Source organism: Bos grunniens, chromosome 26 (genome assembly GCF_055505025.1).
Source record: "Bos grunniens cultivar Pamir isolate PY7600 chromosome 26, Bosgru_T2T1.0, whole genome shotgun sequence".
Lineage (NCBI taxonomy): Eukaryota > Metazoa > Chordata > Mammalia > Artiodactyla > Bovidae > Bos > Bos grunniens.
The window spans coordinates 51,366,860-51,391,653 of NC_141190.1; the positions used below are offsets into that span (position 1 = coordinate 51,366,860).

General features: G+C 59.3%; 2 protein-coding genes and 1 pseudogene across 2 annotated transcripts in view; 2 read left to right on the plus strand and 1 right to left on the minus strand.

Annotated features, from left to right (window-relative positions):
- Positions 1–10,891, plus strand: part of KNDC1 (kinase non-catalytic C-lobe domain containing 1) — a 53,171-nt gene extending 42,280 nt beyond the window's left edge. The window contains exons 22-30 of the mRNA XM_086379081.1: positions 462–609; positions 678–857; positions 1,320–1,526; positions 1,802–1,884; positions 2,098–2,248; positions 6,555–6,677; positions 6,749–6,808; positions 7,476–7,633; positions 9,261–10,891. Coding sequence (XP_086235207.1) covers positions 462–609; positions 678–857; positions 1,320–1,526; positions 1,802–1,884; positions 2,098–2,248; positions 6,555–6,677; positions 6,749–6,808; positions 7,476–7,633; positions 9,261–9,492 — 1,342 coding nt within the window. The 3' untranslated portion in view covers positions 9,493–10,891. The remainder of the gene's footprint in view (positions 1–461; positions 610–677; positions 858–1,319; positions 1,527–1,801; positions 1,885–2,097; positions 2,249–6,554; positions 6,678–6,748; positions 6,809–7,475; positions 7,634–9,260) is intronic.
- A 4,600-nt stretch (positions 10,892–15,491) lies between these two features.
- Positions 15,492–16,143, minus strand: LOC147344582 (ubiquitin-like FUBI-ribosomal protein eS30 fusion protein pseudogene; annotated as a pseudogene).
- Positions 16,144–18,083: 1,940 nt separating this feature from the next.
- Positions 18,084–19,536, plus strand: UTF1 (undifferentiated embryonic cell transcription factor 1). The gene is made up of 2 exons (XM_086379082.1): positions 18,084–18,762; positions 18,929–19,536. Exons 1-2 carry the CDS (start codon positions 18,198–18,200, stop codon positions 19,411–19,413), a joined length of 1,050 nt encoding a protein of 349 aa, XP_086235208.1. The 5' UTR covers positions 18,084–18,197; the 3' UTR covers positions 19,414–19,536.
- Positions 19,537–24,794: the final 5,258 nt, after the last annotated feature.

A 24,794-nucleotide genomic window follows, 5' to 3' on the forward strand; every position in this document is an offset into this window, starting at 1 on the left:
ATGCCCACGATGGGGAGAAGCAGGGTGGGGGCAAGGAAGGTGGGACCCCCGTGGACTAGGGGATGTACGGGGGATCCCAAGGGCCTCAGCCGGCAGGCAGGGTCAGCACAGGGGGGTGTGGTGGGCAGTGCTGAGCGTGCTCTCGCTCTCTCTGAGCTGGCCTGTCCTTGCCCCCAGACTCCCGCACAAGCTCAGGCTGGGCGCCCTGGGAGGGGACTCACAGAGGCCCTGCCCCCGTCTCCTCCACCCGCGCAGCCCACTCCACCGCTCTGGACACCTTCCCAACCTCGGGGCAGGCTGGAGGGGGCAGTGGCTGCAGCGGCCCCTCTCCTGCCCAGGCGGGCGGGCAGTGTGGGGCGAGGCTTAGGTGCCCCCTAAAGAGAGTGCCACGCTCCCCCACCCCGTCCCGTCTGGGGATGGCACAGGGGGCCCTGCCCGGCTCAGGCCTCCTCTGCCTCCAGGGCCCACCAGGAGCCCACCTCCACCTTCACCAAGATCTACAGGCGGAGCGTCTGCCTCCTGCAGGCCTGGCTGGAGGACTGCTACGCCGTGGACTTCGTGAGGAACGCCGGGCTCCTGGGGAGGCTCCAGGATTACCTCTCCTCCCAGGTGAGGCGGGGGGCGGGGGGGACGCACCCCCCAGGAGGCGGTAGGTGACCCCACGTGCTTCTGCCCAGATCCTGCCCCTGGACGGCTCCGCGGAGCACCTGCTGGGCCTGCTGGAGGTGGGCAGCGAGCGGCGGGCTGAGGGCACCCTACGTGGTACAGACCTGGAGGACCCCAAGGACGTGGAGGAGGACGCCAGGCCCCTCAACGCCCTGTGTAAGAGGCTCTCGGAGGACACCGTCTCCCGGAAGGTGCGGCCTCTCCCGGGAAGATGGGCAGCAGTCCCGCGCCCGGCGTGGCGACACTCACAGACGCATGTGCATGCCTCTATACAAGCAGACAGGCAGAGGTGGGCGTGCACACTTCGTCCTGCAGCTCCAGGGCAGCAGCCCTGTGAGGCAGGCACTGCCTGCCACAGCCCCGGACAACAGAGGGCCGGCCAGGGGCTCAGACCGCCCTTCCATCCTGACCCTAGGGCCAAGGGCAGGCTGGGATGTGGCCGGGAATGGGGCAGGGTCTCGGGGGGGCCTCACCATGACGCAGGTAGCACCAAACCGCACAGCTCCGTCTGCGGGGGAGTCGCTGAAATCCTGGGGTCAGTGTGGCTGCGGGCGGGAGGCAGGACTCTGCCCTGCAGCTCTAGCTGAGCCAGGCTGGGGGCTCCCGGCCGCCGGCTGCCCAGGCCGCCCTAACCGGAGGGACCCGCCCTGCAGAGCTTCCCCTGGCGACTCTCCCGGGGCAACGGGCTGGCGCTGCCCCACCACAAGGAGCGCCAGTACAGCATTGCGTCGGCCCTGCCCAAGCCCTGCTTCCTGGAGGACTTCTACGGGCCCTACACCAAGGCCGGCGAGAAGGGGCCCTACTTCCTGACCGAGTACAGCACCCAGCAGCTCTTCAGCCAGCTGACGCTGCTCCAGCAGGTGGGGATGCCAGGCCCACACGGCCTGCGGGGGGCGCCCTGCCCTGCCCTGCCCTGCACAGGGCCCTTCCTGCTAGAACTGGGCAGGCGGCCAGCCCCCAGGTGCCCTTTCCCAGCCCCTGCCGACCTGGGCCCCGTCACCCGGCAGGCGACGGCAGGGACAGGGACCCAGCGGCCGCCCACCCCCTGCCGCTGCTGGGTGGGCGTGGAGAGCCCCTCCCAGAGCCCCAGCCCTGAGACAGGGCGCTGCTTTCCCTGTGTCCTCGTCCCTGGCAGGAGCTGTTTCAGAAGTGCCACCCTGTCCACTTCTTAAACTCGCGGGCCCTGGGCGTCACGGACAAGAGTGCAGCGGTCCCCAGGTGAGTGTCCGCGGAGCTGGGGGCCCTGGGGTGGCCGAAGGGCTTGAGGGCTCCACCTGGCTATTTCCACCGGGTGGAAATGCCTTTCCAGACACTCTGGCTGACGGGCAATGCCTTGGGGTTCCGAGCTGGACACCAACCCCCTCCTCGGGGTCCCAAGCACTGCCTTGTCCTGGCTGGGACATGCTGGAGCCGCGCCTGCGTCTCTTGTAGGGCCAGCTCCTCTGAGTCTCTGTCAGCCAAACCCTGCAGCTTATTTCTGCCCAACTACATCCAGGACAAATACCTGCTACAGCTTTTAAGAAGCGCGGACGACGTCAGTACCTGGGTGGCCGCCGAGATCGTGACCAGCCACACCTCCAAGGTCGGTGCCCAAGGCTCTGGCCCCAGCACAGGGTCGTGGGTGCCAGCGGTGAGGGCACCTCCCTGGGCGAGCCCCTCTGCTGGGGGTGCACAGAGGCATCCCAAGCTGAAACCCCTGGAGTAGGCAAGCACGAGGGGCACTCAAGGCAGGGCCCCCGCGGTTCCCTGGCCTCCACCCCCCACCGATGAGGAAGCCCCAAGGCCCACCAACACCCAGAGTTCCCCAGTCTTTCCCCTTTCAGGGAGAATCTTCCAACTTCAGAGGTTTATTAGCTGACAGACTGACCCCTCCTCACTTGTGCCAGGACGTGGGCACTGGGAGCCTGTCCTCGCCCCCGTCTGCACCAATCCTCGATGTCCTCTTGAGCGACAGCAACCTGCAACTTTCCGCTCACCCCGTCAGAGGCGTCACACGGGCCTCCAAGCGCTTTGGGGGGATGTGGAGGGGCATCGGTGCCCCGGGTGCAGGCCAGAGCCGTCTCCAGCCCCACCCGGGGTGGCGGTCAGGGGCCGGCGCCAATGTTGCTGTGAGTGGAGGATGCAGGGAGGGCTGTTCGCGGGGCGGTGTGACGTCTGCAGGGACAGCGTGGGGTGGGGACGAGGGAGAGCGCGCCCTGGGTGGACGTGCTGATCGAGTCTGAAACACACACGGTCACCGAGCTGCGTGTGGCTTGCTGGCCATCAGAACCACCGGAGACGGACTTCGACACGCAAACTCTGCTCTCAGAAAATGGTCAAAACTCAAAAGCTGAGCCAGAGGATGTCACAGGAAGACTCTACACACGGACCTCACCAGATGGTCAACACTGAAATCAGATTGATTATGTTCTTTGCAACCAAAGATGGAGAAGCTTTATACAGTCAGCAAAAACAAGACTGGGAGCTGACTGTGGCTCGGACCATGAACTCCTTATTGCCAAATTCAGACTTAAATTGAAGAAAGTAGGAAAACCTCTAGACCATTCAGGTATGACCTAAATCAAACCCCTTATGATCATACAGTGGAAGTGCGAAATAGATTTAACGGACTAGATCTGATAGACGGAGTGCCTTATGAACTATGGACAGAGGTTCATGACATTGTACAGGAGGCGGTGATCAAAACCATCCTCAAGAAAAAGAAATGCAAAATGGCTGTCTGAGGAGACCTTACAAATAGCTGTGAAAAGAAGAGAAGCGAAAAGCAAAGGAAAAAAGGAAAGATATATCCACCTGAATGCAGAGTTCCAAACAAGAGCAAGGAGAGATAAGAAAGCCTTCCTCAGTGATCAGTGCAAAGAAATAGAGGAAAACAATAGAATGGGAAAGACTAGAGATCTCTTCAAGAAAATCAGAGATACCAAGGGAACATTTCATGCAAAGATGGGTTCAATAAAGGAGAAAAATAGTATGGACCTAACAGAAGCAGAAGATATTAAGAAGAGGTGGCAAGAATACACAGAACTACACACACACAAAAGATCTTCATGACCCAGATAATCAGGATGGTGTGGTCACTGACCTAGAGCCCGACATCCTGGAATGTGAAGTCAAGTGGTCCTTAGGAAGCATCACTATGAACAAAGCTAGTGGAGGTGATGGAATTCCAGTTGAGCTATTTCAAATCCTATAAGATGATGCTGTGAAAGTGCTGCCCTCAATCTGTCAGCAAATTTCGAAAACTCAGCAGTGGCCACAGGACTGGAAAAGGTCAGTGTTCATTCCAATCTCGAAGGCAATGCCAAAGAATGCTCAAACTACTGCACAATTGAACTCATCACACACTAGCAAAGGAGTGCTCAAAATTCTCCAAGCCAGCCTTCAACAGTATGTGAACTGTGAACTTCCAGATGTTCAAGCTGGTTTTAGAAAAGGCAGAGGAACCAGAGATCAAATTGCCAACATTCGCTGGATCATGGAAAAAGCAAGAGAGTTCCAGAAAAACATCTATTTCTGCTTTATTGACTATGCCAAAGCCTTTGACTGTGTGGATCACAATAAACTGTGGAAAATTCTTCAAGAGATGGGAATACCAGACCACCTGATCTGCCTCTTGAGAAACCTGTATGCAGGTCAGGAAGCAACAGTTAGAACTGGACATGGAACAACAGACTGGGTCAAAATTGGGAAAGGAGTACATCAAGGCTGTATATTGTCACCCTGCTTATTTAACTTACATGCAGAGTACATCACGAGAAACGCTGGGCTGGAGGAAGCACAAGCTGGAATCCAGATTGCCAGGAGAAATATCAATAACCTCAGATATGCAGATGATACCGCCCTTATGGCAGAAAGCGAAGAGGAACTAAAAAGCCTCTTGATGAAAGTGAGAGGGGAGTGAAAAAGTTGGCTTAAAGCTCAACATTCAGAAAACTAAGATCATGGCATCTGGTCCCATCACTTCATGGGAAATAGATGGGGAAACAGTGTCAGACTTTATTTTTTGGGGTCCAAAATCACTGCAGATGGTGACTGCAGCCATGAAATTAAAAGACGCTTACTCCTTGGAAAAAAGTTATGACTAACCTAGACAGCATATTAAAAAGCAGAGACATTACTTTGTCAACAAAGGTCCCTCTAGTCAAGGCTATGGTTTTTCCAGCAGTCATGTATGGATGTGAGAGTTGGAAAGCTGAACGCTGAAGAATTGATGCTTTTGAACTGTGGTGTCGGAGAAGACTCTTAGATCCAAGCAGTCTATCCTACAGGAGATCCACCCTGGGTATTCACTGGTAGGACAGATGCTGAAGCTGAAACTGCAATCCTTTGGCCACCTGATGCAAAGAGCTGACTCACTGGAAAAGACCCTGATGCTGGGAGGGATTGGGGGCAGGAGGAGAAGGGGACGACAGAGGATGAGATGGCTGGATGGCATCACCGCCTCGATGGACATGAGTTTGTGCAAGCTTCAGGAGTTGGTGATGGACATGGAGGCCTGGCATGCTGTGGTCCATGGGGTCGCAAAGAGGACACGACTGAGCGACTGAACTGAACTGAACAAAAGCCCTCAGAGGTGGCAGCGCATCCCGTTCAGATCCCATCCCTGGGGACGCGGGAGAACAGAGGCACAGAGAAACGGAAGCAGCGTGGCACGTCTGACAGTGGGAGCCACTCGGTCGCGTCCGCCTCTCTGCGACCCCGGGAGCTGCACAGTCCATGGACTCCTCCAGGCCAGAATACTGGAGTGGGCAGCCTTTCCCTTCTCCAGGGGATCTTCCCAACCCAGGAACTGAGCCCAGGTCTCCTGCATCGCAGGCAGATTCTTCACCAGCAAAGCCACCAGGGAAGCCCTAGTTTTAGACGAGTAACGGTAGGAACAGAGGGAAGTGAGGCCTCTGGCTTCAGCAGTGGGGTGGGGGGAGGTGCTGGGGGTTCCCAGCTGACCCAGTGCTCTACCCTGCGGACCAGCAACCCTGTGGAAGCAGGCACAGGACACAACAGCTGAGATGAGGAGGCCGCCCCGTGTCCACCGACGGTGAGTGGACCAACCCTGCAGCCCACCGCCCATGCCAGGGCGTGTCACTCAGCCCCACGTCGGGACAGCCGGGGACACAGGCCACAGTGCTGAGCCTGGGGGCGGGAGAGAGGCCGGCCGCCTGAGGAGAACGCCACGAGACCCCAGCGTCCGAGGCCGGCCCCCGTGTGGGGCAGCTCTGCCGGCACTGGCTGGGGAGCTCCTGCTTTGCGTCTGTCCAGACCTGTGAAGAAAAAAGATGTCAACGGGAGAAGTAGGCGTGTAACTGTTCCCATGCCAGGCAGGGGGCGGCCATGTGCAGTGGCCACATGCAGTGACCCCCGGGCTGTCCTGGGACCCAGGCGCCGGCCAAGCGCAGCAGCAGGGTGTGTGGTGGGGTCGCAGGTGGTGTCCCCCCTGGAAGGACGGTGCTGGCTGTGGCGACGGTCCGCAGGGTGCGGCACTTCTGAAATGAGGGGTCACCAGAATCGTGTGAAATCCAAGCACTGACTGAGGGGCCGTGCACTGGGCCATGGGCAGAGACTCCCTCGGGGGTGGGGGGCGGTGCTGGGGGTTCCCAGCCGACCCAGCGCTCTGCCCTGCGGACCAGCGACCCCGTGGAAGCAGGCACCACAACCCCGTCCCACCTGCCGGGCAGAGGAGACACTGCCGCGGCTCCCTGTGGGCCCCCCTCCCGGACGGGCGTGCTCTGCTGTCCCCGTCTGTCCTGAGCTGAGGTTTGTCCAGGGGACAGTGAGCACTGGCCTGCGTCTGTGCCTGTCCCTCTGGGCCGCCCGCTCCGCCCACCCCGACACCGACCCTGCCCTGCGACCCTTGGAGCTCAGAATGCTAGTGTCTCATTCTCCAATTTCAGCTGCAGGTGAACCTGCTCTCCAAGTTTCTGCTGATTGCGAAGTCTTGCTATGAGCAGAGGAACTTTGCCACGGCCATGCAGATTCTGGGCGGCCTGGAGCACGCGGCCGTGCGCCAGTGCGCGGTGAGTCCCCCGCGTGGCTGGGCAGGGGGCCCCCGCGGGGCCAGGGGGTTTCACCTGCGCTTTCACTGTAGGCCTGGAGAATTCTGCCTGCGAAGATAGCGGAGGTGATGGAGGAGCTGAAAGCTGTGGAGGTACCGGTGTGCGTGAGCTCCCAGGAGCTCGCGTCCCCCCAGGGGCGGCGGGTGACGGGTGGCGGGATGGGTTGCCTGGCCGTCTGCCTTACGGCCCCCCAGGACCGGGCACGGCCTCCCCATCTCCCGGGCAGAGGAGGCAGGGGCGGGCGCTCCAGGAGCCCTGCCTGCCAACTGTGCCTTGTGGGTCTGACTCCCGCTGGGGGTGCAGGTGTCCGAAGCCCACCTCCTCCTGGCTTCCCCTTGAGAGACGGTCAGCGAGGACACAGCCTCTGGCTGGCGGGCCGAGGTGCCAGGGGCAGCCTGCGTCCAGCCCAGGCCCAGCTCTGCCAGTGGCAGGGCTCCCATGTGTCCTCAGCTGACCGCAGACCCGGGGGCCTGCCGCTGGTCAGCCGGCGCTCAGTCTGATTAGGGTGGGGGTCCCTCGGCGCGCTTCTGGAACCAGCACCTCAGCAGCAGGAAGCGCATGTCTTTCTGGGGGGTCAGTGTTCCTCCTGTGCCCACATGCTGCAGAGCCTGGACCCCCAGCCCGGGAGCCAAGGGGCACTTTGAATTGGATGGCAAATTGGGGTGTGGCGCCCCAGGCACTGACTGGCACTGGCCGGCCCTGCTATGCACCAGGGATGCCCCCTCGCCCCTGCTCACCCCACGCCCGTCTGGGCCCCAGGTGTTCCTGAAGAGTGACAGCCTGTGTCTGATGGAAGGACGGCGCCTCAGGGCCCAGCCCACCCTGCCCTCAGCCCACCTGCTGGCCATGCACATACAGCAGCTGGAGACGGGAGGCTTCACCATGACCAACGGGGCGCACAGGTGGAGCAAGCTCAGGTGAGGGGCCCGCAGGCGAGCGAGCAGGTGAGGGGCCCACAGGCGAGCCAGCCAGGTGAGGGGTCTCCCCATCCCTCCTATTCCTCTGAGGCCTGGACCAGATGCCCCCACCCAGCCCAGGCTGCCACAAGCTCCCTCCAGGTGACGCCCAGCTGCCTCCTCCTCCACAAACGCGGGGTAAACATTTCCCACACTGCTGGCATCCACGGCCCCAGACACCGCCCCAAGGTCGAAGGTCGTTGTGACCTCCCTTCTGCTGGGAGAGCAGGCACACCCTGAGCCCCACCTCTGTGCAGCCGCCCCCAGGCCCCCGAAGCTGCCCCTTCCCTCGGTTCCGCCTCTGCTCTCCTGTTGGACCCCCGCCCTGGGGCTGACCTAGGAGGACCCCTGGTCAGGCCCCGCCCCTTCAGCTGCCAGCACCCCTGGGGACCCACCAGGAGGCACAGACTGTGGGCACTGTTTGCAACCACCTTCACCGTGACCCCACCAGCGACTCAGACACCCCCAAAGAGGGTCACTGTGCCCACTTCAGCCTGTGTGGCACTGGTCCCCTCCGCACCCAGGCCCAGGCCAGCCTCTTCAGGGGCTCCCAGCCACATCCGCCCCTCCGCAGCGCCCCAGGCCCATGCTGCCTCCAGCTCAGGGCCAGCCCGTCTGCCAGGAGCACCCCCACCCACAGCTCCGTCCTCCCCGCCCCGCCGGCGTGCACTGTCACACTGCAGTCAGGTGGAGGCTGGTCCAGCCTCCTCGGGGTCAAGGACAGCAGCCTCGCTTTGTGAGCAGGGCCCAGGGGGCACGGAGCCCACCGTTGCCAGCTGTGCCTGCGAGACCGCTTCAGTCAATGAAAACAGTAGTTTAGAGATGACACTGTTTCCACAAGGCACACTTACTGCCAGAGGCCCACGGCGATCAAAGGGGAAGCGGGCAGTGAGGGGAGGCCACGGCCCAGAAAGGGCCTGGCCAGGCTCCGGTCGCGTGTGCTCCTCCTGACGCGGTTCACGGGTGCGTGTGTTTGCACACCTGTCTCCTCATTAACAACGGAGGCATTCACATGGAATGCACCACGTCTTCACCCAAAGCCAGGGTGGGCACATGTGTCTGGGGAGTCCACAGCCTCCCCGGGCAGAACCGAGGCCCGCAGCTCAGAGGATGATGTCCCCCGGAGTGCCGGCCGCCGCCTGACGCCCAGCTCTGGGAGGCAAAGGCTGGCTCCCCGCGTGGCCGGTTCCCTGGGCGCCACGTCAGTGAACAGGGCTGGGGCAAAGCGCAGAGCACCTAACCCGCCCAGATGGACTAACTCGCGTGCGCTCGTCTGCCGCCTTGGGCTGCCTCACACTTCCTTATCGTGGGGATTTCAGCACTGACCGGGCCTCACACAGCACATCTCCAGTCAACGTTTGTGGAATGAAAGGTGGACGGATGGACGGAGGGAGGGATGGACAGACGCAGGGCAGGTGGATGAACACGCCTGGGCCCTGAAACGAGGTCTGGCCTGTGACTGAACAGCAGACTGGCCCCTCGCGGTCTGAACTCTGATGCGGCCGGGCTGGGACTGGCCAGTGCCCACCAGCTGCGACACCGCCCCTGAGACGAGTGCAAACTCATGTTCCATTTCTTCCCGACACAGAAACATCGCCAAGGTGGCGAGCCAGGTCCACGCGTTCCAGGAGAACCCCTACACGTTCGCCCCCGACCCCAAGCTGCAGTCCCAGCTCAAGCAGAGAATCGCCCGCTTCAGCGGGGCCGACATCGCTGTGCTGGCGGCGGACAGCGGGGCGGGCCCCCGGCAGGCAGCCAGCGAGAAGCACTCCCGGAAGATCCAGGACAAGCTGCGGAGGATGAGGGCCACGTTCCAGTAGCGGAGGCGGCAGGCGGGGGGTGGACGGGGACCCCCGCGGCGCAGGAGGGTCGGACGGGAGCGCGGGCTCAGACGCGGCCCCGGAGACGGCACCAGGAGGCTGACTGTAAAATTTAAAGATGTAAGATGTAAACCAGACCGGGGTGAGTAGGCTCCCAGGAGCCGAACCCCCGAACGCTCATTATGTTTCTCAGAGACGAACGGCTTCCGCCCAGCCTGCCCCCAGAGCCCCGCACCCCTCGGCCTGTAACCCGGGTGCCCCCGAGCAGTGTCTGCGTGAGTCTGCCTGTGTCTGCCACGACGGACCCCTGGTCCCCCTGCTAACGACAGATTCCAAGGGTTCTGGAACCTTCCACGTGAAGCCCTGAGGCTTCCGGGGACCGCAGCCCAGCCCTGGGCTCACATCCCAGGCACCCCGCCAGGCATCCCGCCCTCTGCCCCGAGCGCTGGCTGCTCGCCCTGCCCTGGGGGTGGGGGTGCCTGAGCCTCACAGCCTTCACCCCAGCCAGCCTCCTGCTGCCCGCCAGTGCCTCGCAGCTCCCCCCGGCCGCTCCCCGTGCCCCATGGCCCCGGTGCCCGCCGCCCGCCACTGAGAGCACTGCCCTGTGGGGCGGGTTTCCCTGTGCCGAGGCCCGCATCCAGGGGCGCAGGACTCGGACGGCAGCTCCAAAGCCAAGACAGCCTCAGCGGCCCCTCCGCAACCCCGCTGAGTGGGGCGCCTGGGGGTGGTCCCGGACGCCTTCAGCACCCATGCATGCCACACACACAGCCATGCCCGCCTCCCACGGCTGGCTGCCACTGTGCTTTGAGGAGAGGCGCCTGCCGCCTCGGGGGCACTGAGCACTCCTCAGGGCTGTTTCCACCGGCCTGCTGGTGTCGCCTTGCCCAGCGTGGGCAGGACGCGCTGGCCGGCGGCTTGGGGACCAGGTGAGGCCTCACACACCCGCAGCAGGGAGGCCAGGACCCGGACCGTCCCAGGCACCCGCGTCCTTACGTTGCAAATCGCTGCGAGACCCGCGATTCTTCTGAGTTTTAGGATTAGTGATTCTTTGGCGCAACCAGCTAGTGGTATTTCAAGGAAACCATTACCTGATAAAACGCTGAATTTCTAACATCAGGGTGTTTTCCCACATATATTCATTCCCAACACCTAGCTCCTTCATACGTGAAATACGAGAGGCGTGCGGCACGCCTGGCCCTAACGTGGCTTTCATGTGAGAATTCGGTTCTGCAGATGAACTCCTGGGTTTTCAGCACTGAACTCAGCAAGCTCAGAGGCCGCGTGAACACACACTCCAGCCGGACCGGCTGTGCCCCGGGAGCGGCCGCCTCGGCCGCCACGCGCCCGTCTGCATGTCGCTCTCGTGCACTCCAGTTTCTAATAAAGCCGTTTCTACCAAGACGGCTGCCCACGGTTCCTGCGCTTTGTCCGCCCTGCAGGTCACGGGGGCTCCCCACAGCCACGACGTCTCCAGGGCTGCTCGTGAGGGCGGGCAGCAATGATCCTGGATGACAAGCTGGGGGCAAGGCGGCCCCAGGACCGAGCCCCACACCCCAGGGCCTGCGAGCTGCCTCCGGAGGAGATGGCCGGCCTTCCACAGTCGCCGCCCATGGAGGCCTCTGGGCACCACAGCCCCAGCCTGCCCACCATAAACCCTGCCACCATCCCAGGGCCCGGCCACCCAGACCTCGCCCACAGCCCACAGGTCAGACAGCCAGCTTGTCCTCGTGGGGGGACTGAGGGGTGCCCCGGGCCTGTCACCACCAGGAAGGGTCCTGCTGCTGCGGTTCAGGGCTGGCAGGCACCGCAGGGTGAGGGTCTCTCTGCTGTGGGGCCGCCAGAGCCTGGGGGTCTTCTTGGTATCTCTGGGGTCTGCCCTCCAGATGCCAGCAGCATCGCCGCCGCCCCCCCCCCAGTAGCTGTGACAACCCACAACTCTCCAGACATCACCAAACGTCCCCTGGGGAGCAGAAATGCCCCCCAAACCACAGCCCCTAAAGCACTGACACCCCAAATCTTGGTTTCCCGATTAACATTCAGGTCTCCAAAAAAAAAAGGAAACAGCTGAATGGCTGATTCCAGGGCTGGGGTGGGGAAAGTATAGCAGATGAGTCAGGAGCTAACGGGGGGAAGGGGATAGAGGCAGATCACGTCAGAAAGACACAGGACAAGAGGGAAAGAGCTGCTCCCACAGCCAGAGCCGACCACGTGCGCCCCACGCGTGACAGTGATGGGCTGTGGGCCAGGAGGAGGCTCAAAGTCTGAGTCCTTACCGGCGTCAGAGGACAGCTGATGAGTGACAGGAATAACCAAGGGGAACCTGCCCCGGGAGGTGCGGCTGGCCACCCTGTGGGGCAGGACAGGAGGAGGGTGCCCTCACAGTGGGGAGACGCAGGCTTCACCCTAACTGCAGAGGAGGGTCACACTAAGGAGATGGCACATCACTTCTGGGCTCTCATCCCAGGCCCCCGAGCCCTGGTCTAATCATGAGAAGACACTAGACAAACCCAAATTGAGGGGCAAGCCTCAAAGTACCCACCAGTCTCCAAGTGGCAAGTACGTGGGGAAAAAGACCTAGAGAGGACCACGGGGGCAGACTGAGAGCACAGGCTAACTAAACGCAGCTGGAGCACACGACGGGTGTGAGCAGACAGCCTGCCACACTGCAGTGTAGACAGCAGGATTGTGCAACCACCGACTTCTCAGCTTTGCCAAAGTTCCACGGCCGAGAAAGACACCAGGCACTCTGTGCCGTCTGTATAACCCGAGTGCAGACTTAGAATTATCCCACACCAAGGAGTGTAAAAAAGGCAATGCCAAAGAATGCTCAAACTACTGCACAATTGCACTCATCTCACACGCTAGTAAAGTAATGCTCAAAATTCTCCAAGCCAGGCTTCAGCAATATGTGAACCGTGAACTTCCAGATGTTCAAGCTGGTTTTAGAAAAGGCAGAGGAACCAGAGATCAAATTGCCAACATCTGCTGGATCATCAAAATAGCAAGAGTTCCAGAAAAACATCTATTTCTGCTTTATTGACTATGCCAAAGCCATTGACTGTGCGGATCACAATAAACTGTGGAAAATTCTTCAAGAGATGGGAATACCAGACCACCTCACCTGCCTCTTGAGAAACCTATATGCAGGTCAGGAAGCAACAGTTAGAACTGGACATGGAACAACAGACTGGTTCCAAATAGGAAAAGGAGTATGTCAAGGCTGTATATTGTCACCCTGCTTATTGAACTTCTATGCAGAGTACATCATGAGAAACGCTGGACTGGAAGAAACACAAGCTGGAATCAAGATTGCCAGGAGAAATATCAATAACCTCAGATATGCAGATGATACCACCCTTATGGCAGAAAGTGAAGAGGAACTAAAAAGCCTCTTGATGAAAGTGAAAGAGGAGAGTGAAAAAGTTGGCTTAAAGCTCAACATTCAGAAAACTGAGATCATGGCATCTGGACCCATCACTTCATGGCAGATAGATGGGCAAACAGTGGAAACAGTGTCAGACTTTATTTTTTGGGGCTCCAAAGTCACTGCAGATGGTGACTGCAGCCATGAAATTAAAAGGTGCTTGCTCCTTGGAAGGAAAGTTATGACCAACCTAGATAGCATATTGAAAAGCAGAGATAGTACTTTGCCAACAAAGGTCCATCTAGTCAAGGCTATGGTTTTTCCAATGGTCATGTATGGATGTGAGAGTTGGACTGTGAAGAAAGCTGAGTGCTGAAGAATTGATGCTTTTGAACTGCGGTGTTGGAGAAGACTCTTGAGAGTCCCTTGGACTGCAAGGAGATCCAACCAGTCCATTCTGAAGGAGATCAGCCCTGGGATTTCTTTGGAAGGAATGATGCTAAAGCTGAAACTCCAGTACTTTGGCCACCTCATGCGAAGAGTTGACTCATTGGAGAAGACTCTGATGCTGGGAGGGATTGGGGGCAGGAGGAGAAGGGGACAACAGAGGATGAGATGGCTGGATGGCATCACCGACTCGATGGACGTGAGTCTGGGTGAACTCCGGGAGTTGGTGATGGACAGGGAGGCCTGGCGTGCTGCGATTCATGGGGTCGCAAAGAGTCGGACACAACTGAGCGACTGAACTGGACTGAACTGAAGGAGTCTAAGAATCAAAATGGACACCAAAGGGAGAATTTAATTCAGATGACCATTTTATTTACCATGAGAAGAATCCCTTAGAAGAACTGGAGTAGCCCTCAGAGTCAATTAAGAATCCAAAATGCAGTGCTCGGGTGCAGTCTCAAAAATGACAGAATGATCTCAGTTTGTTTCCAAGGCAAACCATTCAATATCACAGTAATCCCAGTGTATGCCCCGACCACTAATGCAGAAGAAGCCGAAGTCAAACAGTTCTATGAAGACCTACAAGACCTTCTAGAACTAACACCAAACAAAAATGTCCTTTCCACCATAGGGGATTAGAGTGCAAAAGTAGTAAGTCAAAAGGTGTCTGCAATAACAGGCACGTTTGGCCTTGGAGTACGGAATGAAGCAGGCAACAGAGTTTTGCCAAGAATACATGATCATGGCGAACACCCTCTTTCAACACGAGAGGCGATGCTGTGCATGGAAATCTCCAGATGGTCAGCACTGAAATCAGATTGATGCTGTTCTTTGCAGCTGAAGATGGAGAGGCTCAGCAAAAACAAGATTTAGAGCTGACTGTGGCTCAGATCAGGAGCTGTTTATTGCAAAATTCAGGTTTAAATTGAAGAAAGTAGGGGAAACTACTAGACCATTTAGCTGTGACCTAAATCAAATCCCTTATGATTATACAGTGGAGGTGACAAATAGATTCAAGGGATTAGATCCGGTGTAGACAAAGTGCCTGAAGAACTATGGACAGAGATTCGTAACATTGTACAGAAGGCGGTGACCAAAACCACTCCCAAGAAAAAGAAATGCAAGAAGGCAAAGTGGTTGTCTGAGGAGGCTTTACAAACAGCTGAGAAAAGAGAAGTGAAAGGCAAAGAAGGGAAAGATATATCCAACTGAATGCAGAGTTCCAGAGAATAGCAAGGAGAGGTAAGAAAGCCTTCCTCAGTGATCAATGCAAAGAAATAGAGGAAAACAACAGAATGGGAACGAATGGCGCCCCACTCCAGTACGCTTGCCTGGAGAATCCCAGGGACGGAGGAGCCTGGTGGGCTGCAGTCCAAGGGGTCGCTGAGAGTCGGACACGACCAAGTGACTTCCTACTTTCACTTTCCACTTTCATGCATTGGAGAAGGAAATGGCAACCCACTCCAGTGATCTTGCCTGGAGAATCCCAGGGACGGGGGAGCCTGGTGGGCTGCCGTCTATGGGGTCACACAGAGTTGGACACAACTGAAGTGACTTAGCAGCAGCAGCAGCAGCAGCAGAGATCTCGTCAAGAAAATTGAGGATACCAAGGGAACATTTCAGGCAAAGATGGGCTCAATAAAGGACAGAAACAGCAAGGACCTAACAGAAGCAGAGGACACTAAGAAGACGTGGCAAGAATACACCAAAAATCTGTACAAGAAAGGTCTTAATGACCCGGATAACCGCGATGGTGTGATCACTCATCTAGAGCAAGGCATCTTGGAGTATGAAAGTCAAGTGGGCCCTAGGAAACATCACTACAAACAAAGCTAATGGAGGTGATGGAATTCGAGCTGAGCTATTTCAAATTCTAAAAGATGATGCTGTTAAAGTGCTGCACTCAATATGCCAGCAAATTTGGAAAACTCAGCAATGGCCACAGGACTGGAAAGGGTCACTTTTCATTCCAACCCCCAAGAAAGGCAATGCCAAAGAATGTTCAAACTACTGTACAATCGCAGTCCTTTTACATGCTAGCAAGGCAATGCTCAAAATCCTTCAAGGTAGGCTTCAACAGAACATGAACTAGGAACTTCCAGATGTATAAGCTGGATTTAGAAAAGGCAGAGAAACCAGAGATCAAAAAGCCAACATCCACCAGATCAAAGAAAAAGCAAGAGAATTTCTGAAAAACATCTACTTCTGCCTCATTGACTACCCAAAAGCCTTTGACTGTGTGGATCACAACAAACTGTGGAAATTTTATTTTTTGGATTGGGCTAAGCAGCTTTATTAGAGAAAGTCAAGATTACAAAGGACTGAAGAGTTGGCACTGGGGCCCTTCTTCTTGCCAAAGGTGGGCACAACACTGGCAAAGCGCTGGTTGTACAGCATGTGCCTCTCGATCCGGCCTGTCTTCTTTTTCTCCTGTTTGACCACCTTGGGAGTCTGACCTCTGGCTTTCCTAGCATAGGCCTCGGAACCATGGGCTTTACCTCCAAGCATGAAGTCAACTACTTCCGGAGTGCTCAGAGCCTCCACCCCAAACTGGCCCGGGGTAGTTTCATCCTCTGGGGGGTGTGCCTGCTACGAGCAGAACTTGACTTTCTGGAGGGATGCCCTCCAACGAGGCTACCTGAGCCATGATCTAGGCAATGGTCTCCTGGTCGGTCACCTCGAGTGTGTAGCTCCTGGGCGCAAAGAGCTGCATGTTGGCAACTAGATCACAGACACCACTGCCGTTACTGCGAAGATGGAGTCAAGAAAGAGCTTGAAAATTCTTAAAGAGATGGGAATACTAGACAACTCTGCCTCTGAGAAACCTGTATGCAGGTCAAGAAGCAACAGTCAGAACCAGACATAGGACAATGGACGGTTCCAGATTGGGAAAGAAGTACGTCAAGGCTGTATGCTTATGTCAACCGGTTTACTGAACTTCTATGCAGAACACATCATGGGAAATGCCAAGCTGGATGAATCACAAGCTGGAATCAAGACTGCTGGGAGAATATCGATGTTGGATATGCAGATGATACCAGTTTAATGGCAGAAAGCGAAGAGGAACTAAAGAGCCTCTTGAGGGTGAAAGAGGAGAGTGAAAAAGCTGGTTTAAATTTCAACATTTAAAAAAACTAAGATCACAGCATCCGGTCCCATCACTTCATGGTTAACAGATGGGGGAAAAGTAGAAACAGTTGCAGCTTTTAATTTCTTGGGCTCCAAAATCACTGCAGATGGTGACTGCAGCCATGAAATTTAAAAATGCTTGTTCCTTGGGAGAAAAGCTTTGACAAACCTAGACAGCATATTAAAAAGCAGAGACATCACATTGCCAACAAAGGTTTGTCTAGTCAAAGCTATCAATTTTCCAGTAGTCAGGTATGGATGTGAGAGTTGGACCATAAAGAAGGCTGAGCGCCTAACAACTGATGCTTTCAAACTGTGGTACTGGAGAAGCCTCGAGGGTCCCGTGGATGGCTAAGAGATCAAACCAGTCAATCTGAAAGGAAATCAATCCTAAATATTCATTGGAAGGACTAATGCTGAAGGTGAAGCTGCAATACTTTGGCCACCTGATGTGAAGCACCAACTCACTGGAAAAGACCGTGACGCTGAGAAAGACTGAGGGCAGGAGAAGGGGAGGACGGAGGATGAGATGTTGGAGGCATCATGCACTCAGTGTACGGGAGTTTGAGCAAGATCCGGGAGATAGTGAAGAACAGGGAGGCCTGGTGTATTGCACTGCATGGGGTCTCAAAAGAGTGGCACAAGACTTAGCAACTGAACAACAGGAGTTTTATAAAACTACTGTAGTTAGTATACAGAAATACAATTGACTTTTCTTCATTTTTATATTCAATGACCTTGCAAAGCTCATTAGTTCTGTGCCTGTAGATTCTGCACTTTCCACGTGTACCACCATATTATGTGCAAGGAGCACTGTATCACTTCTTCCTTGGCTATCTCCATACTTTCCACACCTTTTTGTTGGCTTATCCTCTGGCTAGGACTTCTAGACGGCTGAGCAGAAGCTGTAACTTTGGGCACCTTTCTCTTACCCTTAGTATCTCAGGGGGTAAGGTTTAACACTAGTAAACACAATGTTGGCGGTGGCCATTCTGCATCAGAATAAGAAAGTCCCTTCATGTGCAGTGTGTGTAAATTACGACACTAAGTTTGACCAATGGCCTAGCTCTCCATCAGGTCTAGCAGATAGCGATGAACACTACCGCCTCCGCAAACTGAAACCGCAGGGGGGCTGGGAGAACCAGAACATGTTTACATTTAGGAATAGGTAGGGCGCGCCAAGACAAGGAAGTGGCAACCCACTCCAGTGTTCTTGCCTGGAGAATCCCAGGGACGCGGAGCCTGGTGGGCTGCCGTCTATGGGGTCGCACAGAGTCGGACACGACTGAAGCGACTTAGCAAGCAAGCAAGCAAGGGTGCACCCAAGGAAAAAGGAGCCTTTGGAACCAGAATGTTCCACGGCTTCCTCTACACAGGGGTGAAAGGGCACCGCACATGCGTAAACACGGACGGACCCTTGCGCGCCCGACACACATTGCCATGTTCGTTTGGACTTGATCCAGCGGTTTAAGAAGTACAGACAAGGAGGTTGGGCGGGCGCTTTCGCGGTAGGCGGGCGGGGGCAGAGCCTTACTCCAAGAGCTCGAGACCCAGGAACCCAAAGACTGGCCCGGAGACCAGGCGTTGCCGCGGTCGGGTTGAACTTGGCGCGCGGGGCGGGGCGGGGCGGGGCGGGGCAGGGGGAGGGCCGCGTAGACCCGGCGGGGCTTCCGCGCCGGCTTCGAGCAGGGCGGGCGTGCAGGGTCTTCCGAGAGCTAACTGGAGGCTTCTCCCGGGCCTCGGCCTCGACCCCGCCGGCCCCGGGATGCTGCTGCGGCCGCGGCGGCCGCCCCCGCCCGAGCCGCCATCGCCCGCCAGCCCGGACCCCGAGCCGCGGCTGGCGGGGGGCGCCCCGGAGACCCCGCCCCGGAGGCCCGCCTCGCCCGGCGCGCTGGCGGCTCCCACAACCCCCGCACCCCCAGGCTCGCCCGCGTCCCCCGGCTCGCCCGTGTCCCCGGGCTCGGCTCAGCGCACGCCCTGGAGTGCGCACGAGACGGAGCTGCTGCTGGGCACGCTACTGCAGCCCGCCGTGTGGCGCGCGCTGCTGCTGGACCGCCGCCAGGCGCTGCCCACCTACCGCCGCGTGTCGGCCGCGCTGGCCCGCCAGCAGGTGCGGCGCACCCCCGCGCAGTGCCGCCGCCGCTACAAGTTCCTCAAGGACAAGGTCCGCGACGCGCACGGCCAGCCGCCAGGGCCCTTCGACGCGCAGATCCGCCAGCTTATGGGCCTCCTGGGCGACAACGGGCGCAGGCGCGGACGCCGCCGCTCCCCCGGGCCCGGACGACCCCCGCGCGGCCGCCGGCCGGCCTCCGCCGCGCCCGCCGAGCCGGGTAGGTGGGCTGGGGTGGGGGAGGGCGCCCCCAGACGGAAGAGCGCGGGGAGCGGGCTGTGGGGAGAGCCCCTCAGACGGAGGAGCGGGGGTGGGGTGCGGGGGCGCCCCAGACGGAGAAAGGGGGGGCGCGCGCGCCCCCGGCAACCGGCGGCTCCGCGTTCCAGGCGCCCCGCCGCTGCCCGCGTCCCGAGAGCTCGACTCGGATCCCGCGTGGACACTCAGGTTCAGCCCGTCCCCGCCCAAGTCTGCGGACGCGCCCCACGCGCCCGGCTCCCCGACGGCCCCCAGCACCTTCACGCCCGCGCCTGTCCGCCCCGAAGAGCCCGAGTCCTTCCGCGCCCCTGGCTCCCCGCCACCGCTGTCCCCGGGCCCCGCCCGGGAAGACCCCGACTCGCCGCCCGCCCGCCTGGAGGACCACGCGCCCCAGCAGCCCGCGCCGCCGTCTCTGAACGCCGCCCTCCTGCAGACCCTGGGGCACCTCGGCGACATCGTGTCCATCCTGGGCCCGCTGCGTGACCAGCTGCTGACCCTGAACCAGCACGTGGAGCAGCTGCGCGGCTCCTTCGACCAGACCGTGTCCCTGGCCGTGGGCTTCATCCTGGGCAGCGCCGCGGCCGAGCGAGGTGTCCTAGCCGACCCGCGCCCGTGAGGCCTGTCTCTCCGCGGTCCCCGCGCCGCAGGGCCGCCCCCTCAGCCCTGACCCTCCTTGCTGCCCCCCTCCCCCAACCAAACCTAGGTATGTTCAATAAAAAGATTGCTTTTTCTGACTCAATCCTGTGTGCAGGTTGCGCACTGGGTAGGAACGTAGGGCTGGAGATAACCGGGAGGTTAAAATGGCCTCGGGACCCCTGGGAGGGGCCCGGTTGGGATTCTGCCCGGCCCCACCAGGCCTAGGAGGCCCATCTCCCGTCGGGGGAGGGCTGTGGGCACGTGGAACCCGAGCTCGGGGCCCGCATCGCATACCAGCCTTCTCCAGGTCTCCAGACCCTGCTTGCCAGGACTTCCCACCAGCGCAGACCGGCCGCGGTGGGCGAGCCCTGCGAGCAGGGAGGAGGCCGGGCGCCACGGGGAAGGGCCCCGGGAACTGGCGGGGGCCGGGTTCAGCCGGAACCGGTGGGGGAGGTGTAAGCGGTCTCCGGCCGCCCCCCGCGGGCGGTCCAGGGAAGAGTCCGCGGCCTTGGGCCGAGCAGCGTCCAGGAAGGAGGTTCCCAGGATAACGCACTCCCGGGGAGGGGTCCCCTCCTGTCCACGGAGGTGCGTGGGCTGGGTGGGCCCGGGGCAGGAAGCGCGGCGGGTCTGAGCTTTTCCACCTTGACGGAGGCCAGGGTTCGTGCTGCTTGAAAAGGACTTTATCGAAATTGCCCCAGGAGCATTTTCCAAGTCTTGACTGAGGGCCCCACCCTGCGCTGGGGGCTCAGACCCGGCGGGGACGGGGCGGGGCCGGACATGCTCCCAGCCGGGTGGGATGAGGAAGCAGCCAGAGGCGCGGGCCCGCATAACAATACGCCTTCGGGCTGAATGCCCGGCGGCTTTTCAGCAGCTAGGGGATCATTCAGAGACTTAAGTGGTTGTTCTGGTCTGCGAGGTAAACGGGAAGCCTGTCTCCAAGCGCCCTGCAGTCCTCGCCCTCCAGAGGCTCCAGGCGGCCAAGCACTCAGCCCCTCCCCCAGCCCTTTTCTGGCTTTGTCTTCTAAGAGGCCCCGGTTGGGCCCCCAGCCGCAGGGACCCTGCAGAACAAGGGTGCACCCACCGTTCGGCAGGAGGGGGGCTATGTGTGAAAGATCCCGAATCCTCGAGGACATGCTGGCCTCTGCTGTGAGAGACGGTGCCTGCCCCCTTCCAGTCCACTCGAGGGCAGAAACCTGCAGGGGGACCCTTGGCGTTTGTAAACACCCGCACACCCTGCACATTCCCACAGGTAAGAGCCAAGGGTGGGGGGGTCTGAGACAGCCTTGGGTCGCTTCCCAGCAAATCCCGAAGCCGCCGGGGGCAGGGGGTGATGTCACCGGGACTCTGCTCGGAGAAAGGGCTGTTTGGGGGCTTGAGATCCATGTAAGCCTCCGAGTCTTTGGGGACCAAGGTTTGGGGTGCACCAAGGAGAACCTGTCTGCCTTACGCCCCATGTTGCCTGGCTGTCTGGGGGCATGTCCAGGGCCTTCTCCTCAGGGCCTGATGACCCTGCACACCCCTTCCCCAGCCTGACCAAGGTCTTCCAGTCTGGGGAGGGGCGAGCCTGTCTCACTCCAGCGCCTTGGCTAGGGGTTTATTTGTGACTTAAGCCATTCCTGACGCGTGGAAACACTCAGATCCCGTCTCCCCGGCCTGCCCGTGACCCGCCTCAGCTGTAGTTGTGGGGGTGGCAGCTGGGGCTGTGGGGGGAGGTGGGTCTTATGCCGGCCATCCTGGGTTTGACTCAGCACGTGTGCAGCGCACCTCCCAGTAGGGATGGCATCCTACCGTGAGCACACCTTTTCCTGTGCCTGTGTGGGCATCAACCCAGCCAGCCTCCAGGGCCATCCTCAGGGGTCATCAGGGGCCCCTTGGCCAGCATGCTCACCCCTTCTCTTTCACTCTGGTGAAATACATGGAGCACGAAGTCTCCCGTCTTACCTGTTTCAAGTGTGCAGGGATGTTCACGTTGTGCAGTGGCCATCCCCGTCGGCTCCAGAGCTTGCTCTTCCCAAACAGAATCATTGGACACTCACTCTGCAGCCCCCTCTCCCGCCCCCGGCAGGATGCTCTTGTGTGTGTTGTGTCTGACCCTTTCCGACCCCATGAACTGCAGCCCGCCAGGCTTCTCTGTCCGTGGGATTCTCCAGGTGAGGGTACTGGAGTAGGTTGCCGTGCCCTCTTCCCAACCCAGGGATCTAACCCAGGTCTCCTGCGTTGCAGGCAGATTCTTTACCATCTGAGCCACTGGGGACCTCAAAACTGGGATCACACAGTATTTGTCTTTTTGTATCTGGTTTATATCACCCAGAATAATGTTCTCCAAGCTGTGACTAACACACACAGCATACGGTGGGTTTTCTTTCTTTTTAAAGACGGAATGATAGCCCCCTGCATGGATGGACCACCTTTTGCTTGTCCACTGACTTGGTGGACATTGGGGCTGCTTCCACATCTCAGCTGTGGTGAGCGATGCTGCTGCGAACATGGATGTGTGAATATTCTTCAAGACCCTGTGTTCAATTCTTCGGGGTGTATAAGTGGAATGGATCATGTAGTAATTCCGTTTTTAATTTTTTGAGGAACCTCCATACTGTCTTCTAGCCGCTGCCCCATTTTATATTCCCACCGACACTGAACAAGGGTTCCAGTTTCCCCACATCCTCAACCACACTTGTGTTACTGTTTTTTTAACCTCAGCCATCCTAGGGAGTGTGAGGTTCGTACCTTTAACCAGTGGTGTTGCAGTGCGCGGTCAGCAGTGTGGCCGATGCCCTGCCCCCCGGCGCTCGGGGACCTGTCCAGCTGCCGCTTGTCTGCACGCGTGAGCTCACCGGCTCACCTGTCCTGTGGCGCTGAGACCATGCACAGTGGCCTGGACGATCAAGAGCCATGACCTCAGGCCTGGCCCCGCCCCACCCGGCAGCTGCAGGGCTCTGGGGCTGGCTTTGCTCTTCCCCTTCACCCCACAGCCGTGGGGTGTGTGTGGAGGACTGCCCTGGACCCTTAGCCTCATCCACCCCGTAAGGCAGGGCTGCATCCAGCTGGCTGCACCGGCTCACCCCTGGGCCCGGTTGGTTTCCGTGTGGGCCGCCAGGGGCTGGAAGCCAGCTCCCACCTAATTCAGCACCCTCGGCCCCCCACGCCAGTTCCCTTCCCTCCGGGCCTGGGGCCAGAGAGAGCGGTTATACAGCACATTCACCCATCAAGGGTCAGTGCTGTTGAGCCCTAGAAGAACATCTACTCCAGTGACATGGGACCACCTCAATCAGGATGCATTATCCCCAAAGAGGCATCTGACCCTCTCAGTCCAGGGGCTTCCACACTCCTGGATAGGGCTCCATTCCACCTGATTAGTTCTGCCTGCGCTCCCTTGGTCTGCACCTTTCCAGGTCATGCGGATGGGGCCCGTGGGCAGACGTGTTCGTGCTCTCAGGTCAGCGCGGCTGCCTCCGGCATCTCCTCCACACCCTCACCAGAGCCCCCAGGTCCGCGCGGTTCGCCACTGTCTTCACAACCCGCGCCACGTCTGCAGTCTCTCCCCCATGTTGTGGGGGCGCAGAGCAGGAGGGGGTGTGCCAAGAGGCACAGTAGCGCTGACTTCCCCACTCCCTGTTCTGCACTAGACCCAGCGCTGAGTGTTACGGAGCGAACGCGTCCCCCTGATTCCACGTTGAGACCCCAAGCCCAGGGTGGTGCAGTCAGGAGGGGCCCTGGGAGGTGACAGGCCCTGAGGGCGAGGCCTCGTAGTTGGGCTTAGCGTCCATGACTCCGCTCCCCGCTCAGGAGGCCACGGCAAGGAAGCAGCCGGCATCCGCCCCACAGCCCCGGCCTGGCGTCCCTGCAGCAAGACAGACGGGACCCTGAGCCGGTGCCGGCAGTGTCTCCAACAGGCGCCCAGGTGCCGGTCTCTCCCAGAGCTGTGGTCGCTGAGGATCGGGAGCGGCTACGCGGGCGTGCGGCTCACCCCGCTCACCTGGCCCAGCCCCAGGGCCTGCTGAGTCCCTGGCGTGGACCCTGAGGGTGGCCAGTCCAGGTCCACTTCCCGAATCTCACAGCAGGTGCAGCCCACCCGCCCTCCGCCGCCAGTCAGCGGGAGTGTCTGGGGCCCATCGCCTTTGGCCATTTATCTACATGAGCGCCTCTGTGCATTTCGGTCGGGTTTCTCTGCTCCTCGGGGGTCTCATCTGTTTCCTTCACTTTCAGGACACCTGCGGGCACTCCCTCTTCGTTTTCTGAGTTTTGGGCGCTGACCTAATCCTATAAGGACTCTCCTGACCTGCAGAAGGTCCCTTTGTGAAGACCTCAGGGGCTATTGTCCCATCATGTTCATGAGGAAGTGCTTATCTCGCTTCACCTTGTTCATTGTTTCTAATGACAGCACCAAGCAAAAGCACTCTGGAGTGACAGGAACGTTCTAGAATGTCCAACCCGGCCGCCACCAGCCACACCTGCCTGTGCGACTGAGACACTGAATTATCTAAATTAACTTTCATGTGCTCAGAGCTCCACATTCAGTCCTTACGTAAAACTGTTTTAGTGCTGTTGATTTCAGCTTCCTAGCTTCAGAACCTGTTTCACCAAAGACCAGGGCCTGGAGTTAGACCTTCATCAAGTTCCCTCCAGGGTCACCTGGGGCCCCTTTTGGAGTCCCTCAGACTGATGGGGGACCCACCCCCACATCACTCTGGTTCTGTCTCAGGGAGACCGCTGCAAGGCCGCAGGGCCTGGCTGTGGGTGATGGCTTCCAGTCTGTGTCCATCTGAGGGCCTCACAAGGCACCTCAGCCTGGCCCAGCCCCTCCAACCAGAGATCTTCACGAGGTTGGAAGGCGGCGGGGCCCCCACCTGCCAAGGAGACGTCGTGGGGGTCCCCAGGCATGGGACTCGCCTCTGAGCTGCTGACTCGAGCAAGGATGGTGAGTCCTGGCCGGTGCGGGGAGGGGGGAGCCGGGGGGGCTGCAGCCTGGATGGGAGGCAGGGGTCTGCCCCTCCCCGCCTGTCCACTCGGCCTGCCCTGCTGCCGCCTCTGCGGGTGGGACGGAGGGGCCAGGCCAGGACTGAGGCCCCTCGCACAGCAGCAGGAAGCTCTCCGACCTGACTCCCTAGGAAAGAAGGGGCCTGGGGGAGGCGCCCACCCAGCTGACAGGGAGGCCCAGACAGACGTGAGCCAGTCCTCACGGGCAGCCCATTCCCTGACTCCACACCTGCAGCCTGGGAACTGACGGCACCCCCAGACCACCGCCCTGTTCGGGTGGGACATGGCCACCGCGCCCCGAGGCGCACACCTCTGTTCTCCCCACCAGAAGCACAGATTCACCCTCTTGGCTCCAACGAGGGGGGCGAGGGGCATGGTGGCGGA